At 37.8% G+C, this 15,195-nt stretch overlaps 1 protein-coding gene across 4 annotated transcripts in view; it reads left to right on the forward strand.

Moving 5' to 3' along the window:
- Positions 1–200: 200 nt before the first annotated feature.
- FCHO2 (FCH and mu domain containing endocytic adaptor 2) overlaps positions 201–15,195 on the forward strand; it is a 122,571-nt gene continuing 107,576 nt past the window's right edge. The window contains exon 1 of one of the 4 annotated variants that reach the window (XM_019665078.1): positions 201–1,044. In XM_019665078.1, coding sequence (XP_019520623.1) covers positions 1,012–1,044 — 33 coding nt within the window. In that variant the 5' untranslated portion in view covers positions 201–1,011. The remainder of the gene's footprint in view (positions 1,045–15,195) is intronic. The other 3 variants (XM_019665080.1, XM_019665077.1, XM_019665081.1) reach the window with 3 other exon arrangements.

Below are 15,195 nucleotides of genomic sequence, written 5' to 3' on the forward strand. Positions count from 1 at the left end.
GGGCTTGGCTTCAAGAGCTGCAGATTTGGACCTAGCAGATCGGTGACAGAGAACTTGAGACCTCGCTAAAGGAGGTTTCATGTTTTTCTCTTAGCTTTTGGAAAGCAAAAAGTGAGAAGGGGATTTAATTTATGCCGAGGCGTGTTTAAACTTGTTTCTTTTTCCAAAATGTACAAGTTCCTAAGAGAACCACAGACTTATATGAACAAGTCCTGAATTTGTTGTTTTTCTTTAACTGCCTGGGTCAGGGAAATTCGTTCGTTTGGGGTCACGTTCTTGCAGTAGACTATCCTGGCTGGTTTGCTCAGTTTGCTCGGGGCGTGTTAGAGGTCGTGGACTTGGTGCCTGGGTCTCGCGCAGCACCAGTGGCTCTCTGGCGACACTGGGCGTTTCCTCCTTTTCCGGCCTTGGAAAGTTTTGTTTTGGTCCTTAGTACCCTGTCAAGGAAAGGCACCCTGTTGACCAAAGGCTTTTGAGTCTCGTCCAGATGGCTAGAGGCCAAGTTTCCCCCATCGCAGCTTGCCCAGACTTGGGTCCCATCGGAATCCTAGAAGGCGGGGGAAGCGAGTCTCGTGAGGAAGAGAGAGGACAGCCAGGTTACCGGCTCCACTGCCGCTGGCCGGCCCTTCTCCTAGGCCGATCCCGGGGCCAGTACCCATCGCACCGCAAAGGGTGCGGACAGCCTCCCGGGTGACTCCTCAAGGACCCAGTTCTCCACCATTCCCAAGAGAATACTCAACCTAGCCGCGCCCGCGCTGGAAGCGCGCAAGGCGACTGAAACCCGGGAACGGAGCCCGGGGCGCATGCGCGCACCAGGCGGCGTCTTCTAAGTGCTCGTCCCGCCGCTGCAGCCGCTAGGTGGCGCATGCGCCCTGAAGGGTGCGGGCTGGTCTCCGGGAAGAAGGCGGCGGCGGCGAAAGGCGGGGGCGCCGTGGGGGCCGGGCCGGTGTTTACACAGCGGCGGGCGGGCACGGACGCAGAACCCGGCGCGGCGGTGGCGACAGCGGCACGATGGTCATGGCGCATTTCGTCGAGAATTTTTGGGTAAGAGAGGGATGCGGAAAATTGTGTGGGTTTCGGAGTCCGAGGCTTTCTGCGCCTGACCTCGGCCTGCGTGCACTTCGGGCGGTGGCGGCGGCGGCGGCGGCTCCGCGGGCAGGGCGAGCGTCCTCGGACCGCCGCCTGATGGGTCCCGCCTGGATGAAGCAGGGCGACGGGTCGGTGGCCTCCGGGAGTCGCAGGCTCGCAGTCCTCGCTGGGGCCGGGGGCTGTCAGCGCGGCCCCTCAGCCCATCCTGGGGACGCCGAGGGGCCGCCCGCCGGCCGCAGCTCCAGGCGCCGGGCGTGCTCCGCGGCTCGAGCGCGCACGACGGGCCGGCGGCGCGGCCGCCCCCAGCTGCGCGCTGCAGGCGAGCGCCGGCCCCAGCTGGGAGAAGGGGCTCGCCTCCTTCCCGCACGGCAGGCGCCCCCCCCCCCCGACCATTTCCATACGAAATCCCGTGCGGACTGGGGTCGGATCTGCACTTCCTCTCGGCTTCGCAGCTCGGCCCGTTGGTCTGCGCCCAGGACTTTGCCTCTGGGCCTGTTCACAAAGCGTATAAAAGTTGAATTTAATGTAACTGGATTCCTGGGGCTTAAATGCACCGAGACTTCCCCCTTGTCCCCGTGCAGCTTCCCGTTCCTCATTCTTTCTACACACCCTTCTTAACTCAGTATTAGTACTAGATTCTTCTTTGAGATTGACTTCTTCGTCTCCCTGTGGAGTGTTTTGCAGCAGTTATTGTTTGTTGTCATGGGAAATACACTTCAGCCATGTACAGGAACATGTTTCCTCAGGTATCTTGGGCGAATCTCATTTTATGTCCTGACAGTTGCAAGTACTACAATTCCGTTTCAGTTAAGACTTCGAAATATTTACAGGAGTAATCTTTCAGTGCTTAAGGATTGTGGCTTATTTCTAAGTGTCTCAGGCATGAACTTGCTTAGTAATCAGATCAGTTCATAGTTAGCCTTGAAAGTTCCGTGTTTTCTACAAGCGACATTAGGTGTTGTTTTTTTAACAGCTTTATTAAGGTACACTTCACATACACAATACACCCATTCAAGTATACAGTTCAAGGATGTTTTGTATGTTCATAGAGTTGTGCATACATCACCACAATCAATTTTAGAACAATTTGATCACCTCAAAGAGAATCCCTGTATCCATTAGCATTCACTCCCCATTTTCCTCCTACCTGAACTGTAGGCAACTAATCTGTAGATTTCTGCTTCTGGATTTGTCTGTTCTGGACATATCAAATGGGATCATACTCATGTATGTGGTGCTTTGGGACTGGCTTCTTTCCCTTAGCATGTTTCCAAGGTTCATTCATGATGTAGCGTGTATCAGTATTTAATTCCATTTTATGGCCAAATAATACTCCATTGTATGTATATAACACAGTTTATCCATCATCAGTGAAGGACATTTAGTTCCCACTTTTTGGCTATTGTAAACAATGCTGCTTTGAACACGTTTGTACAAGTTTTTGTGTGGACATATGTCTTAATTTATTTTGGGAATGAAATTGCTGGGTCATATGGTAATTCTCTATTTTACATTTCAAGGAATTGCCAAACTGTTTTCCAAAGTGGCTGCATCATTTAACAATTCCACTAGCAATGTCTGAGGGTTCCAATTTTTTCACATGCTTGACAACACTTGTTACCTGTATTTTTTATTGCAGTAGGTGGGTATGAAGTAGTATCTCACTGTGGTTTTGATTTGCATTTCTCTAGTGGCTAATGATGTTGAACATCTTTTCATGTGCTTGTTGCCCAGTCACATATTTTCTTTGGTGAAATGTCTGTTCAGATCCACTGCCCATTTTTAGACTGGGTTTTCTTTTTATTATCGAGTTGCAGTTCTTTTTATATTCTGGGTACATGTCTCTTATCCGATATATGATTTTGTAAGTATTTCTCCCATTCTGAGGGCTGTTTTTTTCTCTTTCTTGATGGTGTCCTTTGAAGCACAGACATTTTTAATTATGATGAACTCTTGTTGAAGCCCAGTTTATCTAATTTTTCTGTTATCACTTATGCCAGTGGTTCTCAACCTTTCACAGGGGTCGCCTAAGAACATCGGAAAACACATATTTTCAATGGTCTTAGGAACTGAGACACGGCTCCTCTATCCGTCTCCAGGCCCACATGCAGATACGCCCACATATGAGTACCTGGCGACCCCTGTGAAAGGGTCGTTCGACCCCCAAAGGGGTCACGACCCACAGGTTGAGAACTGCTGACTTATGCATTTGTTATCTAAGAAATCTTCCCCAGCCATGGTTACAAAGATTTACTTCTATGTTTTCTTTTGTGGGTTTTGTAGTTATAGGTCTTACATTTAGGCCTATGATCCACTTGAAGTTAATTTTTGTGTGGTGCAAGGAAGACGTACAGCTTCATTCTTTTGCATGTGAATATCCAGCACCCTTCGTTGAAAAGGCTTTTTTCTCCATTGAATAGTTCTGGTATCCTTTTCGAAAATCAGTTGACCATAGATGTACGGGTTATTTCTGGATTTTCAGTTGTATTCCATTGTCTACCCTTATGCTAGTACCAACCACACTGTTTTTATTACTATAGCTTTGTAGTAAGTTTGGAATGAGGAAGTGTGAGTCCTCCAGCTTTGCTCTTTTTCAAAATTATTTTGGTTATTCTGGGTCCCTTGCATTTCCAGATGAATTTTTGGTTTAGCCTATCAATTTTAGATGTTAAGTTTTACAATGGCGATTTATGAAACTTTTAAAAGGATCATTTAAAAATGACATTCTTATAATATTTTGCATACTTTTGATTAATGAATGTGTTTTTTTTTGTTGTTTTTTTAAAGAAATTTTATTGGGGAACAGTGTGTTTTTCCAGGACCCATCAGCTTCAAGTCAAGTAGTTGTTTCAATTTAGTTGTGGAGGGTGCAGCTCCTTGGCCCATGTGGGAATCGAACTGGCAACTTTGGGTGTTATGAGCCGGCCCTCTAACCACCTGAGCCGCCTCCATGAATGTGTTTTTGGAAGTTTGTTAACTTAATTCCAAATTATACATTAACATTTTAAAGTTACCTTTTGTTTTCTGTTAATTGAGCTTTGAACATAGCCTTGCTTGTTGTTTCTGGCTATTATGGATAATGCTTCCATCAACATTTTTGTACAAGTTTTGGTGTGCCCTTTTTTGTGCCTCTTAATAGAGGAATGGAAATAAATTTGGATCTGAAATCTAGAGCGAATCCCAAGTCTAATTTGTGTTTCAGCCTTTGCCTTTACTTCCACTATTGCGTACAAATAGCTAAAATAGACTGCGTTTCATTTTATTTCCAAGCCTGAGTTGGGGTTGAAAGCTCTAAATTGGAGCTTGAAAAGCTCTGAAGGAAGGTTAAATGAACTAGGAAAGGTTAGGAACTAAATAACTTCTGAGAATTTGATAGTTGACTATTTAAAACAACTTAAAAATTTACATATTTCAGGATCACGTAAAATAATTTCTTAAAATATAGAACCTACGATATTAGTTTCACTTTTCTCCCCTGATGTTCAAAGTGGCACTGTCAAAACAAAATAAAACTTGTCAAAGTGAGGTAATGGGAAACTTTAACATTTTAGGTTTCTAACAAAACAACCTATTAAATTTTTTTCCCCTACATGTAAAAAGACAAACCTTTTGTTGTGGCATTTTATTAGAGGAAAGCTTGAATCATTCAAACTCCCTTCAAGCTCTTTTGAAAGCAGCACATCCTGCCTTTTTCTTTAAAGTATAGTTTTACTTAACTAAAACTATATGCTACGTTGTAAGTTCTTTTACTTAAAACTATACTTTGAAGAGAAAACTGTATTCAGAACTTCCTATACAACGGTTTTGTTGATGATAAGTCAGTTTTTGCCACAAAATATAGTGCCATTGATAATCAAGTTGAAGATGTTTTTCTTTTCTATTAAAATTGGACAGCAAAATAATCTTTATAGCAAATAACCACACCATTGCTTTTAATATATAAAAATAGTTGTTAGTCCATCAAAAAGATGATGTGTCTTTAAAAAAGCATCAACAATTATGACAGTGAGGAAGTGTCTCTATATGCTGCTTCATTCTCAGAAAGTTGAGTACTAGTTAGTACTTTTGAGATGCTCTATGTCAGTGTTGCATTATAGTTATTAAAATGGCTTTATGTTTTTATGTAAATCCAGATTAATTCAGGAGTTAAAAACATTTAAGGAATAGATTTCATAGGTGATAATTATTGAAGGGGAAAAATAAGCACAATGTACTTGATCAAATACCTTATGAATCTAATTTTAACATAATAATCCTAATCTGTATAAGATATGAAACATTTTCCCAAAGACATCAAGTATTCTTTAGCATACATCACATTGTAACGAACTGATACTTTGAGTTAGGTGACTTTTGCCAAAAATTATCTCTAGTCAGCACATCAAGAATGAACGAACAACAACTATCTTAGGTATTTTTTATCCTGAAGTTTTTCCTTGTTTCTTTTCCTGATTTCTTTTACTGATTAACCAGTATAAGAATCTCATTCCATTTGTTGATTTCATTGGTATTGTCATACTTAACTTTTAAGTAAAATTGAAGCACTTAGTTACATATTCAGAATTTGATCTGTGATTACAAGGATAAACTGGGAGGATTAAGATGTTTTTTTAAAAAACCTGGAATTGCTATTAATAGGACTTCGGAATGCAAAACATTATTATATTTTTGCTTGATTATTTCATCTAAATTTAGTATCGTAGATGAGAGACTAATAAACACATGCATATTAATTGGGGTTATTTATCCATATGATAATTTTAAATATATGTCTTTAGAAAATTAGTTGAAGTTACCATAGAAACCTAGAATATGGCACTTTATTAGTTGAAATTTCCAAATATTGTAGTTTGGGGTACCTGCTTAGGATATGATCTCATCAGATGATATATTAAAATTTAAAAAGTATATATGGATGTATATTTCCATATATACATTAACAGATTTGCAAAATTTACGTGGTTTAGTATTCAAAAGGTACAAAAGGGAATAAATAATGATGTAAAATCTCCTCCCTTTTCTCTAGCCATCAAGATCTCCCCAAAAACAATTACTGTTACCAATTTCTTATGTAGCTTTCCAGAGATAACCTACTTATGTCTATACATGCCAATAACTTACACTAGGTTAAAATGTATTATTGTGTAACTGTTAGCCAGTTAGCCATGCCCAAATTGTTTTCCACTGCAACAGGCTGTGAAAGAGCAAACTACAGTTTCGTCTAACTAGGTTTAAGTAGACTTGACAGATATACATTATAAAACTATAGTATTTTAGATGGCACTAAATTTTATTGTTAGGCCCTTAGTTTTTTTAGTTGGGAGTGGGGCGGAGTGTGTGGAGGGATGGTTATTTTGTATTTTTGCCTTAGCTAGCAGAAATTTGAAAGAAATTGATACTGATTTAGTCTGCATAAATTCAATTCAGGGGAAGAATTTTAGAACATTGATGTGGAAAGGATAAAAATTTGCTGTCTGGCTTTTCTAGCTCTACTAAATCCTAAATGCTCTAATCCTTTCAGAACCACTTAAATTATTTAGGCCAGAGGCATGGGAAAACAGGTATGCTTTGTATCATCCTGCGTATTTGACTAGCATAAGCCTTTGGGAAGTAGTTTTTGAATTGTAGGGTATCTCCTGAGAGTATCCATCCTGATGTCATAATTCCAGAATAATTAACAGAAGCACCCTAAGAAATATGGTATCATGCACACTTACAGAGGAAAGGGAATAAGGGCTTGGCTTTCAATTTACCTAGTGTGGAAAATTAAAGAATATTAGAGTTGGAAGAATTTTAATAATTGGGTCCACAGAGGTTAGCATAAATTCAGATGTAGGAAAAACAAAAACAGCATATCAACTGAGATGTATAATTATATCTATTGGTGAAGATGCTAAAGAATGTTGCTGGAATGGCCAGTGAGAAAGGATTAAAGTGAGACCGTGATGAAGTTGAGGCACACAATTTCATCAGTTCCATCAGACACATACATGCTCCTTGATGGAATTTCAGGAGTAAATTATGGAAGACAGTGACAGGCATGTTTGCTTGATTTTAGGGAAAAGATAGGAAGGTACAATATAAATTAAAGCAAATTGGTGGTGTTGGGGTCTTAAAATTAACAAGTGTTAGTTTTTAGTTGGGTGAAACAGTAGCCAGTGAAGATGGCTTTCCGTTTTAATTATTGGGTCGTTGGGAAAGTCATGACACATTTTTGCTTTTGAAAAACCTAGAAAAATATATCATGACTTCCCGATGACCCAATATAACCATTATTATGTGGTAGGACAAACACAGAAGAATACAGAAGAAAATAAAAATTACCTGTATCTTTTTCCTCCATCCGCTAGGATCTTTAGAAATACAAAATTCAAAACTGTGTAGTTTTGTATCCTGGAATTTTCACATGATATTATCATCAAGCATTTTTATTATTTGATTAAGTATTCTTGAAAATATTTTCAGTGACTGCATAGGTTTCCATGGAATAGAGAGGCCATAATTTTTTTAACCACTCCCCCTTTGGACATTTAGGTTACTTCTAAGTTTTTGTTTTTCCTGTTTATGAATATGTAGGCGGGAGATTTAAGTATTAATGTGAACAAGATGCCACTTTAAGAAGGTAGCCTTCTGTGTCTTTGCAAGCATAGCTTGAAGAGTTCTGGAGAAAACTAAAGTTAAGTTTTATTAGTTTCATTTTGAAAGTAATGAAAATTACATTCGCTTACAGAATATTAGAGGAAAATTTGAAAGATACAAAAATGAAAAAAATCATCTCACAACTGTTTGCATCTGCTATTTTTGTTGAATCCATATATAATATCTGTTTAGATGGCTTTAAGGATTTAACTGGAAAGAGGTATGTTATAATTTAAAAGATTAGGGAGGAGTATTTGAATGGTGAGGAAAAAAAATTTTAATTTAATAAGATTTATTTCCTTCAAACAACTAACAAATGTGGTTGATTGACTTTTGTACAATACCTGCACTGAGCAGCTTTGATTGCTGAGCAGTGCTTATTCTTTATATTTTAATCACTGTTTTGTGCTTTAGCAATATCTTGCCAATAGTTCTGTAGAATAGTTTTAGTGACTATGTGTGAAAATGTCAATGTATAAATAGAACACTGACTAAAAGAGATTGTGGCTTGTGGTTGAATACCCAGTTTACTTATAGAAAAACTGCTTGCATATATTTTATCCTTTTCTTCCTAGTAGTTTCCAAGGCAAAAATGGCACTGGAGGGCTGTCAATGTATATTTGTTGAATTCCCATCAAAAATGTCTAGAAGGTTCTTTATTAGAGGGGCTATTTTGCAGAGGAAAAAATTTTTTTACAATTAGTTAAATGTTTTATTGTGTTTTTCAGAGAAGGCTGATAAAGAGAGTACATCAAATACATGTTAGTGTTATACTTTGCAGTGGCTTGTTTGAGGTCATCAAATAAATATCGTAAGAGCTAAAGTAGAAGGAGAATGTAGAGAGGTAGGAAGTGATATTTGTTTTTGAGGCCGTCTGGAATTGAGAGGGTGGTGAGGCATGTTATTGTTCGTGTGACAGCACCTCATGATCCTCCCCTTCCCCCTCTAAAATTTTTTTTAATTGAAAAGGAAATGTGGTAAAATCAACTTTGTAATTCATACAGTCTGCACTCTGTCTTCTGCCTATTTTCCAGCTCTTGGGCTAATCAAAATAAAAGAATATCCAGGTTTTTTTTATTTTTAGTGTTTAATTTACTATTGCCCTTAAAAGGTGCTTTGAAGGAGAAGTTTCAAACCATTAACTATAATAAAATCTGTGGGGTTTATAGCTTTGTGCTATATATAGCTTTCTATTACTTTTTGCGGCTCTTAAAAACATAGGTATGTGAACAATTCCATTTTAGTTAATAGACATGCATTTTTTTCTTCAAGTGGAAATATGTTAGCTTGATTGTATTTTATATTGATTAAAAAAATTTTAAGTATAAAGTTATGTTATAAAATCAACCAGAAAAAGATGTCTTTGGGTTTCCAAAATAGGTTTGATGACTTATTGAAACTTTTTAATTTGGAAATTCAAGGATGTCTTACTTGTACACTATATTCAGCTAGAAAAAAATCTGAACATTTTCAGTGACTTGGTGACCTTACTTATAACTGAATCATCTTTTCAGCTAAATTTCAGTTCAAGTGATAATTTAGGTACAAAACAGTATGCATAGTTGATCTCATTTTCATATTGAAAAGTAACATGTTACTATATGTATGGGAAAGGAATCTGGACTGATTGATGTACTTAACACTGTTAACTGCAGTCATCTTAGTTATATTAGAGGTCGAGGAAACCATAGGAACTGAGAAGTTTGTGTTCTCTTAAAGAACCTGTATGATTCTGGACTTATATCTTCCAAGGATGGTAAACTGTTTCTTCTAATTCATACTAGGAATTATGCAAAGATTTTTAACAGATTATATTACATTATAAAGTGGTTTTTATTCACCCCCAAGGTCATAGTCAGTGGATGTTCTATGGAAGTGCTTTAAGATCTGCAGATAAAAGATCCTATTTTGTAATTGTCCTCATTGGGCCAGCAATGGTGTTAATAGTTGTTTTTGTCAATAATTACTGAAAATTGCTCTGCAAGAATTGATTGATTAAAAAGGATAAAAATATATACTTTTTGGGCAACTTTATTGAGATATATTTTGCATACCATATAGTTCATGCATTTAAAGTGTACAAGTCAGCAGCTTTTGGTAATAGTCACAGTCAATTTGGATAATATTAGTAACCATCATCACAAGTCAATTTAAAAACATTTCGATTACCTCAAAAAGAAACCCTGTACCTTGTATCACTCCATACCTTCTCCTCCCCACCCCCCTCAGAGACCCACTAATCTACTTTCTGTCTTTATGGATTTCCTTATTCTGGACTTTAATGTGAATGGAACCATATAGTATATGGTCTTTTGTGACTGTCTTCTTTCTCTTAGCATGATGTTTTCAAGGTTCATCAATATTGTTACATGTATTAGTACTTAATTCCTTTTGTGGCTGAATAATATTCCAGTGCATAGGTATATCACATTTTGTTTATCCATTTGCCAGGTGATGGACATTTGCGTTGTTTCCACCTTTTGGGTATTATGAATAATGATGCCATAAACATTCTTGTATAGATTTATTTGTGTACGTGTGTATTTACTTGTGTTGATTAAACTAGTGAATAAGCCAGCTGAAAAAAAGCTCATCACTGTTTAGTAAATACCTACTTTTAAAACTCTAGCTACAGGTGTACCTCATTTTATTGTGCTTTACTTTATTGAGCTTCACAAGTGTTGTGTTTTTCACAAATTCAAGGCAAGACCTTCCACCAACCTAAAGGTTATGACTTGTTTTATTGCGATACTCACTTTATAGCGGTGGTCTGGAACCGAACACGTAATATCCAAGGTATGCCTGTATTTGGGTATGGGATTCTTTTTGGTGGGTGAAAATAATGTCCTAACATTGTGGTGATGGGTTGCACAACTCTGTAAATATCCTAAAAATTATTGCATTGTACACTTCAAAGAGGCGAATTACATGGTGTGTGAACTCTCTCTCAATTTAATTGTTGTAAAAACAGAATAATCCAAAAATTTGAGCAGAAGCAAAACAAAACTTAGCCATTGATAAGCAATTTTATACCAACAGTTGCAGTATATTTAGGAGAAAATTGCGTTTTAAAACTGCTTGTCATGATTGCTTTTAACTCTATTCTATATTGAAGACTTGACTTATTTATTAATTTTTTTTATTAAAAAGTTTATCCTCATCATTCTGCTTCCTAGAAATAATTTGCTATTAACAGTTTGCTGTATATGACTTCAGATTCCTTTTGTATACATATATGCAACATATTATTTTTTTCAATAAAAATGAAACCCTACTTTACTATGTATACTGTTTTGCACCTTGCTTTTTAATTTATTTTTTTAACCTAAAAAAAAAAAAAAGGACAATATCAGTTATGAAGTCTGCAGGCATCTGTTACCAGTGAACATAAATAGCAACCATATCCAACTGTTAGGCAGGGCTGACCTTTCTAAGTAAGATTTAACCATTCAACTAAAATAAAAAAAATCTTGCTTATCGGGCCTCCTTGTGCATTTTTTCTGCAATTTCCTATAAATCTAGTTATTCCAAAAATAAAGATTTAAAAATATATTGCTCTTGGACCAGCCGAGTGGCTCAGTTGGTTAAGAACACAAGCTCTGAGCAACGTGGTTGCTGGTTCGATTCCCACATGGGCCAGTGAGCTGCACCTGAGCTGAGCTGCCAACAGGTGGCAGGATGGCTTAGCTGGTGAGAGCACATGCTCCGAACAACAAGGTTGCCGGTTGGATTCCTGCTGGCGGCCGGATGGCGACTGGACTTGGAGCTGAACTAGCTGTGCCCTCCACAACTAAGATTGAAGGACAACAACTTGGCTGTTCCCCTTCCCCAATTCCCCAATAAAATGTTTTAAAAAAAATTTATCTATTTATAGCTATATCTAGCTAGCTATCTGTGTGTGTGTGTGTGTGTGTGTGTGTGTGTGTATACAGTACTGCAGTAAATATTCTTTCACATTTATTTATTCACATTTATTTATATACACACACACACACACACACACACACACATACACATACATGGCTCTTATAAGGAAGTTACTAACTTTCAGAAATTGAGGTAGCAAGAACCAATTTGTTAAAGACAAAACCAAGGAATACTGCTCTCCATGACACAAAAGGACTCTCCCAACTTCTCTCTTCCTTCTTTCCTTTTTTTTAAACAACCTTAATGAAGCATATTTCATATATCATAAAATCTACCCTAATAGGGTGCAATTTATTGATTTTTAGTAACTTTACCAAGTGGTACGACCATCACCATAAATCAGTTTTAGAACATTTTCATTCTCCCAGTTAGACCCCTCATGCTCATATACAGTGAAATGCTCTTTTCCACCCTCAGCTCTAGACAGCTACTAATCCAATTTCTTACTCTATAGATTTTCCTATTCTGGACTTTTCATAGTCATACAATATGCTATCTCTTGTGTCTGGCGTCTTTCACTTAGTAAAATGTTTATGAGGTTCATAAAGCAGCATGTGTCAGTGTCTGTTCCTTTTTACAGCCAAATTGTATTTCATTTTATGGATATATCTCATTTTGTCCATCTATTTATCAGTTGATGGACATTTAGGTTGTTCCCAACATTAGGTTATTGTTGGCTATTATAAATAATTACATCTTGCTTTTTTCCCTCACTGACAGTATGTTTGGGCAGATTTTTAAAATTAATACTTAAAAACTTGCCATTTTTTCCTTAAAAGATTGTAGTCTTTTAAAAAACATTATATGTATTTTATTGTAGGATATACTGTCCTTTATTTAAGGTAATGTTAATGGATGTTTTGAATTGTTTGATTTTTTACTGTTATAACCAGTACTGCAGTAAATATTCTTTCACATTTATTTATTTATTTATTTATTTATTTATTTATTTATTTATTTTTAGCTGAGCCATCCTGCCACCTCTTGGCAGCTCAGCGGCTGCTCAGCTCAGGCCAGGACTCGAACCGCTGTTGCTCAGAGCTCAAACTCTTGAGTGAGCTCTTAACCAACTGAGCCACTAGGCCGGCCCTCTTCCACATTTATTTTTGTATGTGTGGTACTGTGATATAGATTTCTAAAAGTGGAATTTCTGGATCAAAGGTTATGCACATTTATAGTTTTAGTAAAATATTGAAAACCAGAGGATATCTTTAGTTGTAATTCTATTTGATGATAAAGGTCTATTGTCAAGTTATTTGTACATTCCTGTATTTTTAGCCAGGGAGAAGCAAGTTCTGCCTGCTTGAGTTAACAGGACATGTTAAGAAAAAAAATTTTGTGTTGAAAATAACAGGAACATATCTACTTCAAGGTCTATCGTGATAAAATGGATATGCAATTCAGAAATACTTGTTATTTTACTTTTCTTTAAATTAGAACCATCTGCTAAAAACATTGGAGGCTCCTATAAAAGTTATAGAACCTACATGGGAGTACCTTTAGTTAAAAAAATACTGAGTAGTCTCAAATAGTGTAGAATTATAATGAGTTATGATTGTCAGTTTCAAGAGTGTCTGTCTACCCATTTCCCCAGAATTTCCAATGTTTTGTGCAGGTGAAGACACCAAAGCCAAATAGATCTAGACCTGAATTCCAGTGCTGTGTCCTACTATATTTTTTCACATATATCTAAAATATGTGTATATTTAATATGTTGTCATCTTATCAAGGCCATAAAGTATTGACAAGGCAACAATAAAACCTGGGTTCTCTGTTAGACACCTTGACATTGAAGTTGTTGTTTTTAAAAGAGAGTCGTTTGAAATATTAATTTATTTTTATTTATTTTTTTTAAGATTTTTATTGGGGAATTGGAGGGATGGGAACAGCGCTGGGGAATTGGGGGAAGGGGAACAGACAAGTTGCTGTCTTTTTGTTCTTCAGTCTAGTTGTGGAGGACGTTGCTTCACTGGCCCAAGTTGGCACCATCATTGCGCTCTTCCCCAGGCGAGGCAGATCAGTCGCCGGCTTCTGGACGGCCACTCACTGCGGCTGCTGGCCGCTCACGCTGGCTGCTGGCTACATACGGTAGCCCATGGCAACCCACTGCCACAGGGGCTGCAGCCTACGACGTCGGCAACTCTCGGCAGCCCAGCTCCAGGTTGAGCTGTTGTTCAGCATCTTAGCTGCAGAGGGCAGTGTCACTGGCCCTCATATGTGGGATCCGAACCGGTGCCCTCTGGCATCCCAAGCCAGTTCTTAACCATTGCGCCACTTGGCCAGCCCTGAAATATTTTTTTTCTTTATTTGTGCCAAACAGAAACTTATCATCAGTAAATATTTGTGTTAATAGGTTTATGAAATTGTTAAAGAAAATCGTACCTAGAGTCAGACTTATGAAATATTTTTTTTGACTTCAGTAAATGAATGAATCCCCAAATAAGAAGAAATGATAAATGGATTTATAATCATGCAGGGTGTTTATGTTTAGTTGTTAATGCCTTTTGAGGTTGGCATTAACCTCAATAAGCATGACATCCTTATTAGGATGAGTTTTCTTTCCAAGTGAAGACCAGGTACTGTTTCCTAAGGTAATATAATATATTACTATTACTATATTAATGTTATATATATTGTATAATAAATGAATAAACCTCATTCACTCTATTGGGAATTTTAAGTATAATGTTGTTTGTATATCTGAATGTTATAAATAAAGAGCATACTCCTTCATGGACTTCTTAATAAGAACCCAGGTTCTGAATATAATTTAACCTTTTCTTTATTACTTAATGTTTATAGTACTGTAACAGTGAAACAAAATTCTCAGGGCCTTGTTACCTCAATTACAAGATGGTTTCCAAGTTCTTGTCTCCTTTAGAAAAAAAAGATTTAAAGAAGATTTTGTTGTTTCCCTTGTAAGCCTGATAAATATTATTTCTTCTAATAGTTTGCCACTCTGAATAGCCTGTCACCCCCAGCTCTTTTCCAATTTACCCTTTAAATGTACATAATACACATTGGGAACCCAGGTAACTTGACGTGTTAGCATTATGTTTAAATGAGAACTAGTAGGTGTCAGGTGAGAACTTTGGAGCATGAGAGATTCAGATTTTGGATTTTATGGTTTTAGATTTCAGGTTTGGTTTTTTCAGGGTTTGTGACTGTATTGTGGGAGTTGGTGGATCGTCTAATCATTTGTAGTTTCTGTATTATTTTTAAATAATGGAGTAAATCCCTTGGAGGATTCAGGCCCTTCATTATTTTGTCTGTAATTTTATTTACTAATCTGCATGATGATGTTTTTTTTGCTTGCTATAGACTAGTGATAATGGTTACTTCAAAGAATATTCTTATGGGCCGGCCGAGTGGCGCGATGGTTAAGAACTCGCTTGGGATGCCAGAGGGCCCAGGTTCGGATCCCACATATGAGGGCCAGTGACGCTGCCCTCTACAGCTAAGATGCTGAATGATGGCTCGACCTGGAGCTGGGCTGCCGGGAGTCGCCGTCGGCGTAGGCTGCAGCCCCTGTGGCAGTGG

Source organism: Hipposideros armiger, unplaced genomic scaffold, assembly GCF_001890085.2.
Source record: "Hipposideros armiger isolate ML-2016 unplaced genomic scaffold, ASM189008v1 scaffold_432, whole genome shotgun sequence".
NCBI lineage: Eukaryota > Metazoa > Chordata > Mammalia > Chiroptera > Hipposideridae > Hipposideros > Hipposideros armiger.